At 40.8% G+C, this 19,017-nt stretch overlaps 1 protein-coding gene across 4 annotated transcripts in view; it reads right to left on the reverse strand.

The window, feature by feature from the left end:
• LOC122661368 (isoamylase 1, chloroplastic) overlaps positions 1–19,017 on the reverse strand; it is a 144,038-nt gene that overhangs the window by 17,900 nt on the left and 107,121 nt on the right. For 3 of the 4 annotated variants that reach the window (XM_043856745.1, XM_043856743.1, XM_043856744.1), the window contains exon 14: positions 236–319. The exons of the other annotated variant lie outside the window; for it this stretch is intronic. In XM_043856745.1, the coding sequence (XP_043712680.1) occupies positions 236–319 (84 nt within the window). The remainder of the gene's footprint in view (positions 1–235; positions 320–19,017) is intronic. 4 annotated transcript variants of the gene reach the window in all.

Consider the following 19,017-nt stretch of genomic DNA (forward strand, 5'->3'; position numbering starts at 1 on the left):
ATTTATATAGATGCAATATTTGATTGTAATCGTTGTGTCAAATTGTGCCTCTCATTACTCACACAACCCCCCCCCCCCCCAAACAAAAAAATAAAATAAAATAAAATAAAACAAAAAAGAGAAAGAAAAGGTGTTTCACATTGAGTTCCTTAACAAAAACAGAGTTTTTAAGGTTCAGTGTATGTGTTAAAAAATAATAAAAAAAATAAAGATGAATCAGTAATTTAAACCTTACTTGGGAAACCATAAGGCAGAGGAAGAAATTCCGCATTTGTCTTTTCCTCAGTCTTTTGACTGGAAGGCTCACAAACTCTCCCTCCTACACACATTTAAATGGATTAAACTGGGTAGCTTTTGTTTAGATCTAATAAATTAATATAAAGGATGGAAGTTATAGCTATGGAAATTCAAACCTATAAGTATCTGAAAAACATTTGACAATAGAAACAGCTAATCAGAAACTGTAAAGACTGGAGTAGAAATGTTCAGAATTATTAGCATCTATTCGACAACTACAGTAAACTCGGTCACAAACTCAAGTAAAATTTCATTGTAATTTAGACATAAAAACCCCGATCCAAGTTTGGTTCAGGGCCTTCAGAGTTCAGGCTCAGTTCACCTCCATAAGTGGTTCAGTAAACATCCACTTCAAAGCCATGAACTACCCTATGGGCCATAAGAAATCTCTCCGATGTAGACAAGTTCCTGGGCCGCAAGTACAGCCACAGGAACTGACGGGGTCTGCCCATGATCCTACATAAGTGGACAAGATCCATGGGCCATCGGGCCAACCAGCCTTGTGGCTGGGTGTTTTTTGGTTCACCCACAACCAGATCGTGGGGGACAGCTAGCTGAGTTTGTTTATTTAATTTCTATTTCGGTTCAGCCTACAATTTTCTATTTTATTTCCTAGCTATGAATTTAGTTGGCTTAGTGTACAAGTCTAAAAGTTTCCTTGTACGAGACTCTTGTACTTCCCTATTTGCTTACTTTCTATTTTCTGTTTAGTAAGTATTAATCTATATGTATCATGTATGTGAGACCGTAGAGTCTCCCCCCATGATTTATGAATGAAATTAAAGTTTGCTTTATGCAAAAGACTGTGAGAGACAGTGAGGTGAGAGGCCCTGGTGGAGAAAGGTGGGAGACCTTCAGGTGAGATACCTACATGTCATTTTTTTTATTTTTCTTTTTCTTCTTCTTTCATTCTCTGTTTCACTTCTTCCCCATCTGCGATTCTTTCTTTCTATTGGTAAGTTAGTCTTCTGTTAATTTCGAATAGTTCTATTTCAGGTTTTTAGTTTGTCACCTCCATATTCTGTCGATTCGCATCTGCGTATTCAGTTTTGTTGTTTTGAATTAAGTTGAAGTTTAGTGACCTGCGCATGGTGTAACAGGTCTACAGAATTTAAGTTACTGTTTTTCCAACCAATCTCCCAAATTAGCAACTTCTATTTTCTCACTTTCTAATTTGGTTTGCAGGGTTTCTTTAGTTATTCATGTTAGAAGTCATGTAATAGGGGTAGTTTAGGAACTAGTTCTATCACTAGTTGCCTTATTATGTAATTCTTTTTTATTTCTTTATTTCCCTTTTACCTCCCTGGGGAGGTGGATGTAATTCCATATTAGTTGTGATTAATGAATATATGGTGAATGGAGAAGTCTCTCTATTCACAATCGATTACAGCCCAAACACTCTCTTCTCTCTTCTCTTGCTATCTTCTTCCTCCTCCAATCTCTTCCTTCTCCCTTCTTATTTCCTAAACCTAGAATCTAACTTGGTATCAGAGCTTTAGGTTTGAGAGTCCTATCATCTTCCTTTCCTTATTTTTTTCCCTCTCTTTGAGATCCTAGAACTCAAAGGATCTCAAGGAAGAGGTTCCTATGTAAACCTCTTGCTGAAGAGATATGAAATAGGTCTTCTACAATCTATTTAGGTGATTGAAGATGGTCTTCGAACCACTGTGAAGCTCCATTGAAGCTGTATTGAAGGTTTCCGCCAGCTGCTGCTTGCAGGCCATGTCCTTCTATTTCTCGGCAGTTTTTTGGAGCTTGGAATAGTTCAATAGGATCGTACAAGGGTCCTTTCTATGCTCCATGTGTGCTTCCTTGATGGATGAAGGCACTGCTGAAGCATAACTCAGTTTCGTTGGACTGCTATTCTGCCCAGATTTCCGCCAGTTGCAGGTTTAAACCATGTCTCAGCTCCATTTCAGCATGGGTTTGGCTGTTGGAGCAGCCCACTAGAATTGTATAGGGGTCCTATTTCTGGCCTTTGTGTTTCCCATTGATGGATGAGACTTTCCTTTGAGCAGTACTCAGTTTTGTGGTGATTTTTTGCTGCCCAGGTAAACCCGATACTGCTGTATTTCTCTTGTTCTTACATTTAGGATATATTGGGCTTCTTGTTTGGTTGAGAGGTGATTATGACTACATCTTGGAGCTTGTGTAAGCTGTTTTTACTCTTTGAAGAGTGTGAGGTCTGATGTTTTAATGCACTTGAAGTGTTTGATTTAAGTCCTCTTAGACATTTGCTGCTAGGACTGCTTCGGCAGTGTGCTATCCTAGGCTTTTTTGTAGGACTTCTTGCTTGTTTGGGTTGAGTGTGTACTCCCCACTTGCCTTTGGTGATATTGTTTATTGTTGGTAGCCATCATGGCTGGTTCGGATACATCTGTGCTTGGTACTGCTGATTCTCAGCCTCCCACTGTTGTCCCTCAGTTGGCTTATGAGAGTACTCATCAACAGATTTCTTTTGTGAAGCTTGATGGTACTAATTACCAGGATTGGTCACACTCTATGAGACTTTCTCTCAGGAGTAAGGGAAAGCTTGGATATATAACAGGTGCTATCAAGGCTCCCACAACTGGTTCACCGGCCTTTGATAAATGGGAGACCGAAAATTCTACTGTTATTGTGAAACCCGCAAAAAAAAAAAAAAAAAAAAAGAAGAAAACTTTTGGAACTTGAGTGGTTTCAGGTTCTGGTTCATTGCCCAAGCTAGTCTCTATGTGTTGGGCTGTCTCGATTAAGAAATTTCGACTAATCTCATGACTCGTCTATAAAGGGCATTTCGAACAGCCAACTACCTCGCCCTTCTAGAGTTAGAGAACCCCAATGGAACCCTACACCTAAGCTACCTGTGTCGTATCTACTAGCTGGACAGCATGTAGAACCCCTCCATCAATTAAACCCATTGTAAGTACAATTTATTTGTATTTTATAGTGTATCGTACTGACCGATTAGAGTTATAGGGGTATTTTAGTAAATTTACCTCTGTGGGACCCACATCCCCAGTGAGGAATCCTATTCCTAACATTTACCCGTATTCGGATTACCCATGATGTCATATGACATCACTCTATGGTTAGATTAATGTAATAAGTACGAAATTCTGGTTAAAATTAGTTTTAGGAATTAATTTTAGGAATCTGATTTTGGCTTTATTAAAACCAAACAGCCCTTAGTCAATCCAGTACACATATATATATCAATCTATCTTTATTATTATTCACAAAATCAAATGAGAGGAAAATCGATCCAGCCTAAGGAGAAGAAAAAGAAAAGAAGAGAAGAGAAGAAAAGAGGAGAAGAAGAAAGGAAAGTGAGGGCTTTGCATGGGGCTTGGTTCCTACACCTGAAATTGAAGTTTTTGGACCTCCATTGACAACTTAGCTGCATAAATCAAGGCTGCCGTCATCTCTTCTCACTGCTGTACTCAGGTAAGCAGAAATTCCTGCTGTACCCATCTTCTTCTCCTAATTTCTCTATCCCTAATTGATCTTTATAACAAATTCTTCCATTAAAGCTCAACCTATTGGTTTAATAAGCTAAGACCCATCCCTAACCTTTTTAATTAGACCCAATTGAGGATCAGATCTTGAATTAAGCTGTATAATTCCTGTTGTACCTCAAATCACAGCTGAAACATGAAACCTAATGAACCCTAGCATAGTGAATTAGGTTAATTTGATCAATTTTCTCAAATTGGTTAATGATTTTGAATTAAATTAACCAAAACCCCTAATTTCTGCTGTTTCCCATCTTGTTCTTCTCTAATCTCAGTCCTAATTAACTCCTAAACCCTAATCAGCCATTAAAGCTTAGAAATGTTAGGTTTATTAAATTAATTTCAGTAATTAAGCCTTGTTTTGAACCAAAGAATGGTTCAGATGTAACTATGACCTGAGAATTTCAGCTTAGAAACCCAATTCTCTGTTGATTTACTCAATTAACAAATCCTTGATAATCAGTTTGGGTTAATTTGTTAAACCCCTCAAATTGATTTTCAATTTTGGAATTAATCATGAAATTGGACCCTCAATTAAATGGACCCACCTTAGAATTAGGTGAAACCATGAAATTAAGCCCATGCATGTCAAGATCTGACCATTAGGAACAAAACCCCAATTCTGCCCTCTGAATCCGGTCCAATATTTTTTGACAGAAATGCCCCTAGACTCTTGGTTAGACCTTAGACTGCCTTCTGACCCTAACACTTGATCTTTTCTAATGTTTTAGGACTGTGTTGGGTGGTATACTCTATTCTTGTCTGTATTGCTGGGATCTTTGAAGGGTAATTGACTTAGTCTAGTCTACAACTTCAGGTAAGGGAATTCTGACTTTAATTTTGGAGTGTTTATCATTTTAATTTGTTATTGTTCGGATTGCCATGTCATGCATCATCAAAATTATCCTGTTCATATAGTTTATTAGCTTTTATTTACTGCATTAGAATCTGCATGTGAATTAGGTTGCATTGGCATCTTGCATTTGCACTGATATTTACTTGTTACTGATGATTATTACTGGAGAAGTACTGTTCTATTTAAATTCAGCTATTCATACATGTGCTATCATGCATAGTTTGCACTGGGCTAGGCTGTTATATCATAACCCAGTACTACGCCCCTTACCAACAGGGGGTAAGGTGTTGGACAACCCGTGGTACAGCCGAAGGGTATGCCGGGGTACCATTCACTATCCCATGTTAGCGTGTGTACTCTGCTGTGGGAACAAACAGTAGGGTTGGTCATTGAGGGTCTGTTGGGTTAGCTGCCTGGTGATATGCTTTCCTGGCGGGTCCTCACCGTGGTAGAATGGTTTCGCTCGGGTGACCGACGTCTGGAGCTGCCTGGTGTCATGCTTTCCGGTTGGTCATTGGGGGTCTGTTGGGTTAGCTGCCTTGTGTCATGCCTTCCTGGTTCTCTTCGAGGGGTTCTCTTCGAGGTTGGCATCTACCACAGTAGTACTTATACCACATGAGACTTAGTATCCATGTTAGGAGCATGCTAGATTAGCACATTCATCATGAATTATTGTGTTGTGTTTTGCATGCATTTCCTTAGTGGGCTCAGTTGAGAGCTCACCCCTGTGGATATCCCTATTTTTCAGGTGATTTAATTACTTTTAATGATGGATTTGCGACGCTGGAGTTTGAAGTGCACGATACTTTGTGCGCATGTGATGATTGCACAATCTTCTGATCTTGGCCTGACAGTCCAGGCTATCTCCCCACTCTTTTATGCTTATAAATATTTCTATATTGATATAATATAGTTTTTGTATAGTTTTACCCTGTAGTACCTTTGAGAACTGTATAGTAGTATCACAAGCTTTGTCCTTTATATAAATGAAATATCACATACACTTCTCTTACTACTGATATTACCTTTATTATTTAATTGTTTCCGCTGCCTCTGATTACTGTATTTGTGAGCAATGATTGTAAATAGGGTACTGCACTTGTGATCCCTGGGGATTGGTTGGATGTCAGAGACATCCCGCCACACTTGGCCCTTATTAACCGGGCCGGGGTGTGACAGTTATGACCTGGTTGATCTTCTCCATGAAGCTCGAGATTGGGAGAAGATTTATAAGGAAGGAAACCGCCAAAGCTATTGGGACAGTGTCTATGTGGCCTTTGACAGAGTGGGTGACACTACCAAGGTCTATCAGCTCCATCAACGAATCCACTCATTGAAACAGGGTGACAACACTATAGTTAAGTACTACAGTGCGTTCCTTAGTCTTGTGGAAGAGTATGATCATTACAGAGACCTTCATTTGACCAACCCAGAGGATAAAGCTAAGGTGTATCTGACTCTTGAAAAAGTGCGTGTCTTCTCTTTGCTTAGTGGTTTGAACTCTGACTATGAGCCAGTTAGACTCCAGCTGTTGGGCCGGTCTCCCCTTCCCTCTCTTAGTGAAGTCTGTAGTTACTTACAGAGTGAAGAGACCAGGCGACTTACTATGGCACCACCACCAGCACCATCTAAGAGGTTAGCCCTAAACTCTAGTTCTGTTCGAGACACCCGTGGAGGTGGTAGAGGCCCAGGGCCTAACCGTGAGGAAGCTAGTACTGTGGAGACAGTTGCTGCCAGTGGAGTTGGGTGAGATAGATTTAAATGTGATCATTGTGGTCGCACTGGACACACCAAGAATAGGTATTGGTCTCTCCATGGTCGTCCTCCTGGTATGCGAGGTCGTAGTAGCCGTAGAGGGGGAGCTCGGGCTCATTCTGCAGAGTGGGTGACACTACCAAGCTTCTTAACTACAAATCTCCCTTGGACATCTTATCTCCCAAGGCCTCTGTCTTTTCTCTTCCTCCTAGAGTCTTTGGTTGTGTTTGTTATGTGCATGTTAACAAATATGCTCGCACTAAACTTGATCCCAAAGCTCTTAAGTGTCTCTTTCTTGGGTACTCTTCTACTACCAAGGGGTGCAGGTGTTATCATCCTTCTTCCCGCCGAAGTTTCATTTCCAAGGATGTTACCTTCCTTGAATCTGTCCCTTTCTTTGTTCCTTCTCAGCATCCTCTTCAGGGGGAGAATTGTGGGAGTGAACAGGCTACTGATGATTTCTTCCTTTCTCCTCTACCTACATCTTCTTTTCTGCTTGACATTGGAAAACACAGGACTGTGGATGTGATTGAGATTAATGATCAACCAAGGGGGAATACAGATTTGGTTGTTGAAAGTGGTTCTGGTAAGGAGAAGGGTTACCACATTACATACAAAAAAGGTGAAGGCTTACATAATACAAGAAAGAAGGCCTAGCAAGAGTCCTCTTCAGATCCAGATCCACATCTTGAGATTCATCCTTCTCAATCAGGTGACATTTCTTCTCCTCCATCTGATTTGGACCTTCCTATTGCTATTAGGAAAGGGAAAAGAACTTGTACTAATCCTATATCCCAGTTTGTTTCCTATGATGCAATTTCTCCTACAGGCCTTGCTTTTATTACTGCTCTCTCTACTGCTTCTATTCCCAAGAATGTCATTGATGCTATGTCTGACCCAAAGTGGAGCCAAGCCATGTCTGAGGAGATGATGGCACTTGAGAAGAATGGTACTTGGCAACTTGTTGACCTTCCCAAGGGACGTGTCCCAGTTGGATGTAGATGGGTCTATACTTGTTGACCTTCCCAAGGGATGTGTCCCAGTTGGATGCAGATGGGTCTATACAATCAAGTATAAATCCGATGGCAGTATTGAGAGATACAAAGTAAGGTTGGTGGCCAAGGGGTACAGCCAAGTCTATGGAATTGATTACCAGGAGACATTGCCCCTGTGGCCAAGCATAACTCCATAAGAGTTCTTTTATCCTTAGCTGCCAACAAAGATTGGCCTTTATATCAGTTGGATGTGAAGAATGCCTTCCTTCATGGTGATTTGGAAGAGGAAGTGTACATGCAAACTCCACCAGGCTTCAAGATGCCCTCAGCTGAAGGGAAAGTGTGTCTCCTTAAGAAGGCTCTATATGGTCTCAAACAGTCACCAAAGGCATGGTTTGAGCGTTTCCGACAGGTCATTCTGAAGAATGGATATTCCCAGAGCCAAGCTGATTATACTCTCTTTACCAAGCGGAGTAATGGTACTATCACAGCTGTCATTGTCTATGTTGATGATAGCGTGGTCACCGGAGATGATACAACTGAGATAGGTAAATTGAAGAGCTACCTGGCACAGCAATTTGAGATCAAAGATCTGGGTCCCTTGAAGTACTTCTTAGGAATAGAAGTATCAAGGACCAAGAAAGAGATCAACATATGTCAGAGGAGGTTTATTCTTGACCTGTTGAAAGAGACAGAGATGTTAGGCTGCAAACCAGCTAGCTCTCCTATTGAGCAGAATCACAAATTAAGAGAGGATTGTGGTCCCTCCCTTGTTGGTGCAGGGAAGTATCAAATACTAGTGGGGAAACTTATCTATCTCTCTATGACTCGGCCAGATATCTCTTATGCAGTGGGAGTTGTTAGTCAATTCATGCATGCTCCCAAGAGTGGCCATTTAGATGTTGTGTATCGCATTCTAAGGTATTTGAAGTCCTCTCCAGGGAAAGGACTATTGTATGCAAGGCACAACCACTTGAGAGTGGAAGGTTTCATAGATGCCGATTGGGCTGGTTCCATTACAGACAGGAGATCTACCTCCGGCTATTGTACCTTTGTGGGAGGTAACTTAGTCACATGGAGGAGCAAGAAACAGCATGTTGTGGCCAGATCTAGTGCCGAGGCAGAATTTAGAGCTATGGCACATGGAGTGTGTGAGCTCATCTAGCTGAAAAGACTTGTTCAAGAACTGGGGTTTGCCACTAAAGGGCCCATGAGACTGTACTGTGACAACAAGGCTGCCATCAGTATTGCCCACAACCCTGTGCAACATGACCGAACTAAGCACATTGAGGTTGATAGGCATTTCATCAAGAAGAAGATAGACTCTGGCTGTATTTGTACTCCTTTTGTGAAGACTGGTGATCAGTTGGCAGATATCTTCACCAAAGATCTTGGCTCTCCTCAGTTTAGTTCCTTCCTAAGCAAGCTGGGAATGCATGATATATATTCTCCAGCTTGAGGGGGAGTGTTAGAAGTCATGTAATAGGGGTAGTTTAGGAACTAGTTCTATCACTAGTTGCCTTATTATGTAATTCTTCTTTATTTCTTTATTTTCCTTTTACCTCCCTAGGGAGGTGGATGTAATTCCATATTAGTTGTGATTAATGAATATATGGTGAATGGAGAAGTCTCTCTATTCACAATCGATTACAGCCAAACACTCTCTTCTCTTGCTATCTTCTTCCTCCTCCAATCTCTTCCTTCTCCCTTCTTATTTCCTAAACCTAGAATCTAACTATTCAAATGCTGTCTTTGACCAGATTACTAATCTCTATTGAAATGCTGTTTCCTGACTTTCTAAATCTAGTTTTGGCCTAATTTCTAATTCTGATTTTGGACACTTGCTAATTCTGTGACTGACCCATAACTTCACATCCAGCCGTTGGATGTTGATCAAAATTTGAAGACTTGTTTCCCATAACCACGGATACTTTCGACAAAAATTTTGTCCCCACCAGTTTACTCTGTTGCGAGATACAGAATATATCTGATTCTGGTTTTTATTCCTTACCTGCGGTCTTGCTATTATTGGTTTTCCTTGTCTCTAACAGTAGGTTATTAGGATCTCATTATTTTCGTATCAGAGCCACAGAGAAGATGTGGTCCTTGATTCTTGGCATTACAGAGTTTGTATATAACAGTTTCATCAACTGCACCACCAGTCACACACCTTTTGAGATCGTGCTAGGTCTTCAGCCATAGAGACCCATTGACTTGGTACCATTACCCCTCATGTACGGGTAAGCGTTGAGGCAGATGAGTTTCATAGACACATCACGGAGGTTCATGAAACAATGCATGCCAGAACTATACAATTTTAAGCAATATTGCTAAGGATTTTTATTTAGGCTCCATCCGATTTGAAGTAAAGTGGAGGGAAGCGAAATGAAATATAGAAAGAACAAAATGGAAACTTTTTTTTTTATCACAATTGCAAAGGTTTCCATTCCCTTGTTAAAATTTTCCCTTTGTTTCCATTTACTTGCAACTAGACGGAGCCTTAGGTAATTCCTGGGCAGTCTTCGTAATATAATGATTTGTCTACAATTTTTTTCACATTTTTTTTAGTTATGCACATTTCTATAAATAAAAGCAACTTCCTTAAATATATGACGCCATGCTTGTTGCTGGAACTGGATTACTTGGATTAGTAATAATGTTAAAAAGAAACTTCGATGAGTTTTACATGTCTACTACAAATATGAATCATGTATAGTATTCCAGGAAAACTCTATAGAAAAAAAAAAGGTATGCTTTGATCACTAAAGAAAGGGAGGGTAGAAAAGAAAACTATGCTGAACGTGCATGTTGGGTAGCCTTAGAGACAAAGAAAAAATGGTTTCTTGGGCTTCCATATGTAAAGGGTTTTCTGGTCATTCTGCCTTTGACATTAGGTGAAACTGGAAAACTTTATATGTAAGTACCTACAATTTTGATGATATATCCAATGTATTTGGAGTTTGGACACATCTCTCATCCTGGAAAAAGAGAAAAAGAAACTTCGATGAGTTTTACATGTCTACTAAAAATATGAATCATGTATAGTATCCCAGGTGGAAGAGTGTTGGAAGAGTGTGGGTTAGGGATGAGGACATTGTGAAGAGGTGGGACAAGTATATCTGTAACCTTCTTAATGGAGATGGGCTGAGTAGCAATGGCCCAAACGAGTACTCTATTCAACATGATACCACACATCATAGTTATGCAAGAAAGGTTAGTGTGGCGAAAGTTAAAGAAGCATTAAGAAAGATGAAAAGCTTGCAAGACTCTAGGCCCAGATGAGATCCCAATAGAAGTGTGGACAACCCTAGGAGGTTGTGGGGTTTATTGGCTAACCAAGCTGTTTAACATGATTATGAACACAAGGAGGATGCCAAGCGAATAGAGGAGAAGCATTGTAGTCCCAACTTACAAAAATAAAGGTGATATCCAAAGATGTAATAACTATAGAAGCATAAAGCATATGAGTCACACTATGAAACTTTGGGAGAAGGTTATTGAAGCCCGTTTGAGAAGAGACTCATATCTCGGTGAACCAGTTTGGCTTCATGCCAGGTAGATCCACAACAAAAGCTAGCTACTTATTGAGGAGGCTTATGGAAAGATATAGAGATAGCAAGGAGGATCTCCATATGGTCTTCATTGACCTGGAAAAGCCTATGACCGAGTCCCTAGAGATTTAATCCAGCATACTCTGGTGAAGAGAGGAGTGTTGAGTAAATATGTGTAAGTAATTAAAGATAAGTATGAGGGCGTGGTGACTAGTGTAAGATTTGTGGGAGGCCAGGGCAAGGAATTCCAAATTACGATTGGGTTACATTAGGGATCTGCCTTAAGCCCTTATCTATTTGCGCTTATCATGGATGAACTAACCACGAGCATTCAAGACGAGGCCCCTATAAGAGTTATCAGAATTTATGTGCTAGGGGTACTTCAGGAACTGGACCTTATCTAGTTCCCTTATTATGTAATTTCTTCTTTTTCTTCTTTTTACCTTTTAGGGAGGTTGGATGTAATATGTTTAGAGTTGTTATTGGAGTAATATAGGTGTCGAGAGAATAATCTCCAACACAAGAGATTACAACCGAAATATTCTCCCTTCTTTCTCCTTGTCTCCTCCTTCTTTTCCTCTCTTCTACTTTCTCCCCCATCTTGTTCTCCTCGTCCAACTTACTCTTCTAACCTAAAATCCAACTTGGTATCAGAGCTACTGGTTTGAGAGTCTCATTAATTTCTTTGCTCTTCTTTTTTTCCCTCTCTTTGGAATCCGAAAACTCAAGGGATTCCAAGGAAGAGGACCCTATGTAAATAAAGCTTGCTGAAATGGTCTGAGAGGTTCTACACAACCTATTTCAATGATGGAGGAAGTTATTTGAGCTGCATTGAAGTTTCCATGGAGTGTTGAAGACAACCAAGACTCAGCTAGGGTTTCCGCCAGTTTTCAGTTGCCAACCTTGTTTTGTCTGCATCTCAGCATGTATTTGGACCTTGGAGCAGCTCACTAGGATCGTATTTAGGTCCTCTTCATGCCTCTTGTGTTCCCTCTTGCTGGCTGCTGAGTTCTTTTGAGCATAGCTCAGTTTCGTGAGTTTCCGTTCTGCCCAAGTAAACCCGATAGTGCTGCAACTCTCTTGTTCTTGTCTTTAGAGTACAATGGCCCTTTTTCTTGGTTATGGAGTGATTATGGATACCTGTATTTGAGGCCTTGGAGCTTGTTCATGCTGATTTTGCTTCTTGGAAGGTGTTAGGGTGAAGGTTTATCCAGTTTTTACTTGTTTTCTTCCGTGCTGGAATCCTTTTCTATGTTGGGATCCTTGTTTGGGTTGAGTGTGCACTCCCCATTTGTTGTTGGCACTCTTGTTTATGGTCAAGTGCCGTTTCCCCTACACTATGGCTGCATTGGATACTTCTACACTTGGCTCGGCTGACTCACAGCCCACTCCAATGGCTCCTTAGTTGGTCTATGAGAACACACATCCACAGATTTCGATTGTGAAGCTTGATAACACTAATTACTTGGACTGCTCACACTCAGTGAAGCTTTCCCTTAGGAGCAAAGGGAGCTTAGGTATATTACAGGTGCTATTAAAGCCCCAGAGCATGGTTCTCCTACCTATGAGAAATAGAGAACTCTACAGTCATGACATGGCTCATCTTCTCCATGAAGCCTGAGATCGGGAGAAGGTTTATGCGAAAGGAAACAACCAAGGCAATTTGGGACAGTGTCTCCCAGACCTTTGACAGGGTAGGTGACTCTGCCAAGGTTTATCAGCTTCACCAAAAAATTAATTCAATGAGGCAAGGTGACAGAACCATTTCTGAGTACTACAACGCTTACATTAGTCTTTTGGAGGAGTATGACCACTACAGGGATCTTCAATTGACTAACCCATAGGATGAAGCAAAGGTACATCATACTCTTGAAAATGAGCGTGTCTTCACTTTACTTGGAGGTCTGAATCCTGATTATGAACCAATCATGCTCCAGATTTTGGGTCGGTCCCCTCTTCCATCTCTTGATGAGGATTGTAGCTACTTACAGAGTGAGGCGACTCGACGTGTTGCTATGGAACCAGCACCAGCATCATCTCTTGAGAGGTCAGCTCTCAATTCTAGCTCTTTTCGGGATACCCATGGAGGTGGAAGAGGCCAAGGGCCTACTCATGGGGAAGACAGAGCAGTAGAGACAGGTGGTGCTAGTGGAGGTGGCAGAGACAGGTTCAAATGTGATCATTGTGGGAGATCTGGACACACCAAGGATAGGTGTTGGACTCTTCATGGCCGTCCCCCTAGTATATGAGATGATGCTCGTGGAGGCCGTAGAGGGGGAGCTCGAGGAGCACACTCGATTATGACTGAGGCAGATACTACACAGGATGACTCCACTTTGGCAGATGCAGTGTTTCGCAGGGCTATGTCACAGTTGAGCACATCTCCTATACGCACTGTGGCTAGCTCCTCTTCATCCTCAGCTTTGCAGGTCTCCACCTCAGCTTCTACTACAGCCCAGTCTTGGGTTATTGACTCTGGTGCCACTAATCACATGACTGGTACGTCCCATTATTATGATTCCTATACCATTTGCTCTGGTAAGAATAAGGTTAGAGTAGTTGACGGCTCCCTTTCCTCCATCTCTAGTAAGGGCAGTATCCCTGTTACATCATCCATTTCTTTTACCTCTGTTCTACATGTCCCTAACCTTATTCTTAATCTTTTATCTGCGAGTCATTTGACTCTCTAAACTGTTGTGTCACTTTTTTTTCCTTCTCATTTTCTATTCAGGATTTGGTGACAAAGAGGATTATTGGTAGTGGCCGTGAGGAGTAAGGCCTTTATCTTTTTTAACCTTGTTTGCCCACAGCTCAGCCTTATGTGTGTGGACGTAATGATAGTAGTTCTGTGGAGTCTGTTATGTTATGGCATCGTTGTCTTGGCCACCCATCTTTTGTTGTAATGAGGAAACAATTACCTCACTTATTTTCTTCTATTGCTTCTTCTCATGTTTTTTAATGTGAACCATGAATGTTTGCCAAACACTGTCGTTCATCTGATCCATATCATGGCAATAGATCTGCTTCTCCTTTTCATATTGTGCATACTGATGCTTGGGGACCTTCCTCCTCTACCTCTTTATTTGGTTATCGTTACTTTGTTTCATTTGTTGATGATTTTTCTCGTGCTACTTGGACTGTTCTTTTGAAGCATAAAAGTGATGTTTGTGATGCCTTTAAGAATTTTTATCAGATGATTCTTACTCAGTTTGATACTCGAATCAAAATTGTTCGTTCTAATAAAGGGAAAGAGTATATGTTTGGTGGCTTCCAAACCTTTTTTACTGACAATGGCATTATTCATCAGCTACCGTGTGGTTGATGCACCCCAACAAAATAGGGTGGCTGAGAGGAAAAATCGCCATTAATTGGATGTCAATCGGAGTCTTCTCTTTGGCATGCATGTTCCTAAGACCTTCTGGTCTGAAGCTCTTCTCACTGCTTCTTTTCTTATAAATCGCATTCCTACCAAACTCCTTGACTCCAAATCTCCCTTAGAAACCTTACCTCCACAGGTTTCTGCTTTCTCTCTTCCTCCCAAAGTCTTTGGCTGTGTATGTTATGTGCATGTCAACAAACCTCATCGCACTAAACTTGATCCTAAAGCTCTCAAGTGTCTCTTTTCTTGGGTATTCTTCTTCTTCCAAAGGATACAAGTGTTATCATCCTTCTTCTCGTCGGTGCCTTCTCTCCAAAGATGTCACCTTTCTTTGCCCCTTCTCGGCATCCTCTTCAGGGGGAGAATTGTGGAAGTGAACAGGCTGCTGATTTCCTTCATCCTCCTCTCCCTATCTCTCCTTTTATGCTTGACATTGGGAAACACAGGACTGTGGATGTGGCTGATACTGATGATCAATCAGGTGGGAATACTAAATTGGTTGAAAGTGGTTCTGGTAATGAGAAGGAGAAGGGTTACCACCTTAAGTACAAAAAAAGTGAAAGCTTGCAGAGTAAAGGAAAGAAGACCTACCAAGAGTCCTCTTTGGATCCAGATCCACACCCTAAGATTCATTCTCCTCAATCAGGTGACATTCCTTCTTCTCCATCTGATTTAGACCTTCCTATTGCTGTTAGAAAAGGGAAAAGAGCTTGTACTAATCCTATAGCCCATATTGTTTTCTATGAGGCTCTTTCTCCTACAGGTCTTACTTTTATTGCTGCTCTCTCTACTGCTTCTATTCCCAGGAATGTAACTGATACTATGTCTGACCCAAAGTGGAGACAAGCTATGTCTGAGGAGATGATGGCTCTTGAAAAGAATGGTACTTGGCAATTGGTGGATCTTTCCAGGGGACGTGTCCCAGTTGGATGTAGATGGGTCTACACAATCAAGTATAAATCTGATGGCAGTGTTGAGAGATACAAAGCAACGGTGGTGGCCAAAGGGTACAGTCAAGTCTATGGAATTGACTATCAGGAGACATTTGTTCCTGTGGCTAAGCACAACTCTATAAGAGTCCTTTTATCATTGGTTGCCAATAAAGATTGGCCATTATATCAACTAGATGTCAAGAATCCCTTCCTTCATGGTGAGTTGGAAGAGGAAGTGTACATGCAAACTCCACCAGGTTTCAACATACCTTCAGCTGAAGGGAAAGTGTGTCTTCTCAAGAAGGCACTATATGGTCTCAAGCAGTCACCAAAGGCATGGTTTGAGTGCTTCCGACAAGCCATTCTGAAGAATGGATATTCTTAGAGCCAAGCTGACCACACTCTCTTTACCAAACGGGGAAATGGTACAATCACAGCCCTTATTGTTTATGTTGATGATATTGTGGTCACTGGAGATGATACAACTGAGATAGATAAACTGAAGATCTAATTGGCGCAATAGTTTGAAATCAAATATTTGGGTCCCTTGAGGTACTTCTTGGGAATTGAAGTATCAAGGTCCAAGAGGGATCAACATTTCTCAACGGAAGTTTGTTCTGGATTTATTGATAGAGACAGGGATGTTAGGTTGTCAGCAAACTCTCCTATTGAGCAGAACCACAAACTAGGAGAAGATTGTGGTCCCCCCCTTGTTGATGCAGCAAAGTACCAGAGGCTTGTTAGGAAGCTTATCTACCTTTCTATGACACGCCCAGATATTTCTTATATAGTGGGAGTGGTGAGTCAATTTATGCATGCCCCCAAGAATGCCACTTAGATGCTGTGTACCGCATTCTCAGGTATTTGAAGTCCTCTCCAGGGAAAGGACTGTTGCCCAGGTATGACCACTTGAGAGTGAAAGGTTTTACTGATGCCGATTGGGCTGGATCCATTACAGACAGGAAATCTACCTCCGGCTATCTACCTTTGTGGGAGGTAATTTGGTTACATGGAGAAGTAAAAAACAGTCTGTTGTAGCCAGATCCAGTGCAGAGGCAGAGTTTAGAGCTATGGCTCATGGAGTGTGTAAGCTCATATGGTTGAAAAAACGAGTTCAGGAATTGGGGTTTGACACTGAAGGCCCTATGAGACTCTACTATGACAAGAAGGCTGCCATTAGTATTGCCCACAGTACAGCATGACAGAATCAAGCACATTGAAGTTGATTGACACTTCATCAAGGAGAAGATAGACTCTGGCTGCATTTGTACTCCTTTTGTAAAGACTGGTGATCAATTGGCAGACATCTTCACCAAAACACTTGCCTCTCTTCAGTTTGGTACTCTCCCATGCAAGCTGGGAATGCATGACATTTATTCTCCAACTTGAGGGGGAGTGTTAAAAGTTATTAGAATTTATGTTCTAGGGGTACTTGAGGAACTGGACCTGATCTAGTTCCCTTGGTATGTAATTTATTCTTTTTCTTCTTTTTACCTTTTACCTCCCTAGGGAGGTTGGATGTAATATGTTTAGAGTTGTTATTGGAGTAATATAGGTGTGGAGAGAATAATCTCCAACACAAGAGATTACAACTGAAATATTCTCCCTTCTTTCTCCTTGTCTCCTTCTTCCTCTCCTCTTTTCTACTTTCTCCCCCATCTTGTTCTCCTCTTCCAAATTACTCTTCTAACCTAAAATCCAACTGCCCCATAGTGTATGCTCTTTGCCGATAATATCGTTCTGGTGGATGAGACAAAAGAAGGGATTAACGCTATGTTAGAGCTATGGAGATCAGCCTTGGAAACAAAAGGGCCTTAAGATTAGTAGAACAAAGACGGAGTATATGATGTGTAATTTTGGTCACACTATGATGGATACTAATATGGTGCGAATTGAGGAAAGAGAGATACCGCAAAGTGACTATTTTAGATATCTAGGGTCTATCATAAATAAAGAAGGTGACTTAGAGGATGATGTTTCACAGAGAATTAAAGTGGGATGGATAAAGTGGAGAGGTGCGTCCGGAGTGTTGTGTGACCGACTTATTCCTTTAAAGCTTAAAGGAAAGTTCTATAAGACTGTTGTTCGACTAGCCATGATGTATCGGTAAACTGTTGGGCAGTTAAGAAGTATCATATTGAAAAGATTTGTGTAGCAGAAATGAGGATATTAAGATGGATGTGTTGAAAAACATGGAAGAATAGGGTATGGAATGAACATATTAGATCAGACTTGGGAGTAGCCCCGATCAATGACAAATTACGAGAGAGTCGTTTAAGGTGGTATGGCCATATTCAACAGAGGCCTAGCGAAGCCCTAGTAAGGAGGGCTGATATGATTCCGATTGAAGGAGCTAAAAGAGCTAGGGGCAGACATAAAATGACCATAGGAGAAGTGGTGAGGAAGGACAAGCATAGGCTAGGGCTTGTTGCAAGTATGACCTCAGATAGAGCCTGCTGGAGGGCAAGGATCCATTTCCCAGACCTCATTTAGCTGAGATTCTCCTGACGGGCTGAGCTATGCCTCTTTTCTCTTACTATCTTTCATTGTTCATTTTTCTATTTATTTCCCATCTTTTATTTGTCCTTTTCCTTTTTCATCTCTCATCTCTTTCCCCATCTCTCTTTCCCATCTTTTCTTTCCCTTTTTTGGTTTAAACTCTGCTTTCCCTACTTTGTTTTGTTTGGATCCATGTAGCCGACCCCATTAAGTTGGGATAAGGCTGAGTTTGTTATATGTATAGTAACCCAGGTAAACTCTATAGAAAAAAAATGGTTTGCTTTGATCACTAAAGAAAGAAAAGGGTACAAAGGCTAAACTTGTTAAGATGTTTGAACTAAGTAGCATTTATAAATAGCAACCAAAAAAAAATATACAGGTTCTGAGCAAGGTATTAGGAAACATGGATCAACTTTGGGTTTCTCTCAATGTATAAGGATTACATAAAGCAATGTATCAATAAGACAATAACTCAATAAAATAAATATAATTTAATATTCCTTTGTAAATCTTTTTCTCCCCCCCCCCCCCCCACCCCTTTTCTCTTTTTCCAGGATGAGAGATGTGTCCAAATATATCATCATAATATTAGGTACTTACATATAAAGTTTTCCAGTTTCACCTAATGTCAAAGGCAGAATGACCAGCAAACACTTTACATTTGGAAGCCTAAGATACCATTTTTCTGTCTCTAAGGCTACCCAACATGCACGTTCAGCATAGTTTTCAAATTCTTTCTTGTTCCTTCCCAATCATAAACTCCAGGCAATATTTGCCAACTTAAACAACCAAACCACCCCCAACCAAACTCTGTTGGGGAATTGCCCATTTAAGAATCTCACATTCTCAAGTGTCCAACTCTTAGTTTTGATTATAACAAATACTTGAATATCTTTAACATGTATGCAAAGCTTTGTACTCATAATGATAACAATCAAGAAACTATTCTATTGGAGTAATAAGACTTGAAGAAGAATCAAGACTCATGGCTTGAGAAGACAAGACAAACCTAGATTATCAAGTCAAGCTAAAGTAAAGCTTCAAGACAAGATGCAACATTGAAGTCAAGTCAAGGCAAAAGACACGATAGAAGTCGAAGCCAAGATACACTTGAAGACTGAAGACAAAGATTCAAAGATGCTACTGTGTACCTAGTGACCTAGACTGTTTGAGAACACTTGCATTGTTATTTGCATATCCATACAAGCATAGACCTAGATGAACACTAGGTAATGCCCAAGGACCCTTGAAAGGACAAA

This window comes from Telopea speciosissima, chromosome 5 (assembly GCF_018873765.1).
Source record: "Telopea speciosissima isolate NSW1024214 ecotype Mountain lineage chromosome 5, Tspe_v1, whole genome shotgun sequence".
Lineage (NCBI taxonomy): Eukaryota > Viridiplantae > Streptophyta > Magnoliopsida > Proteales > Proteaceae > Telopea > Telopea speciosissima.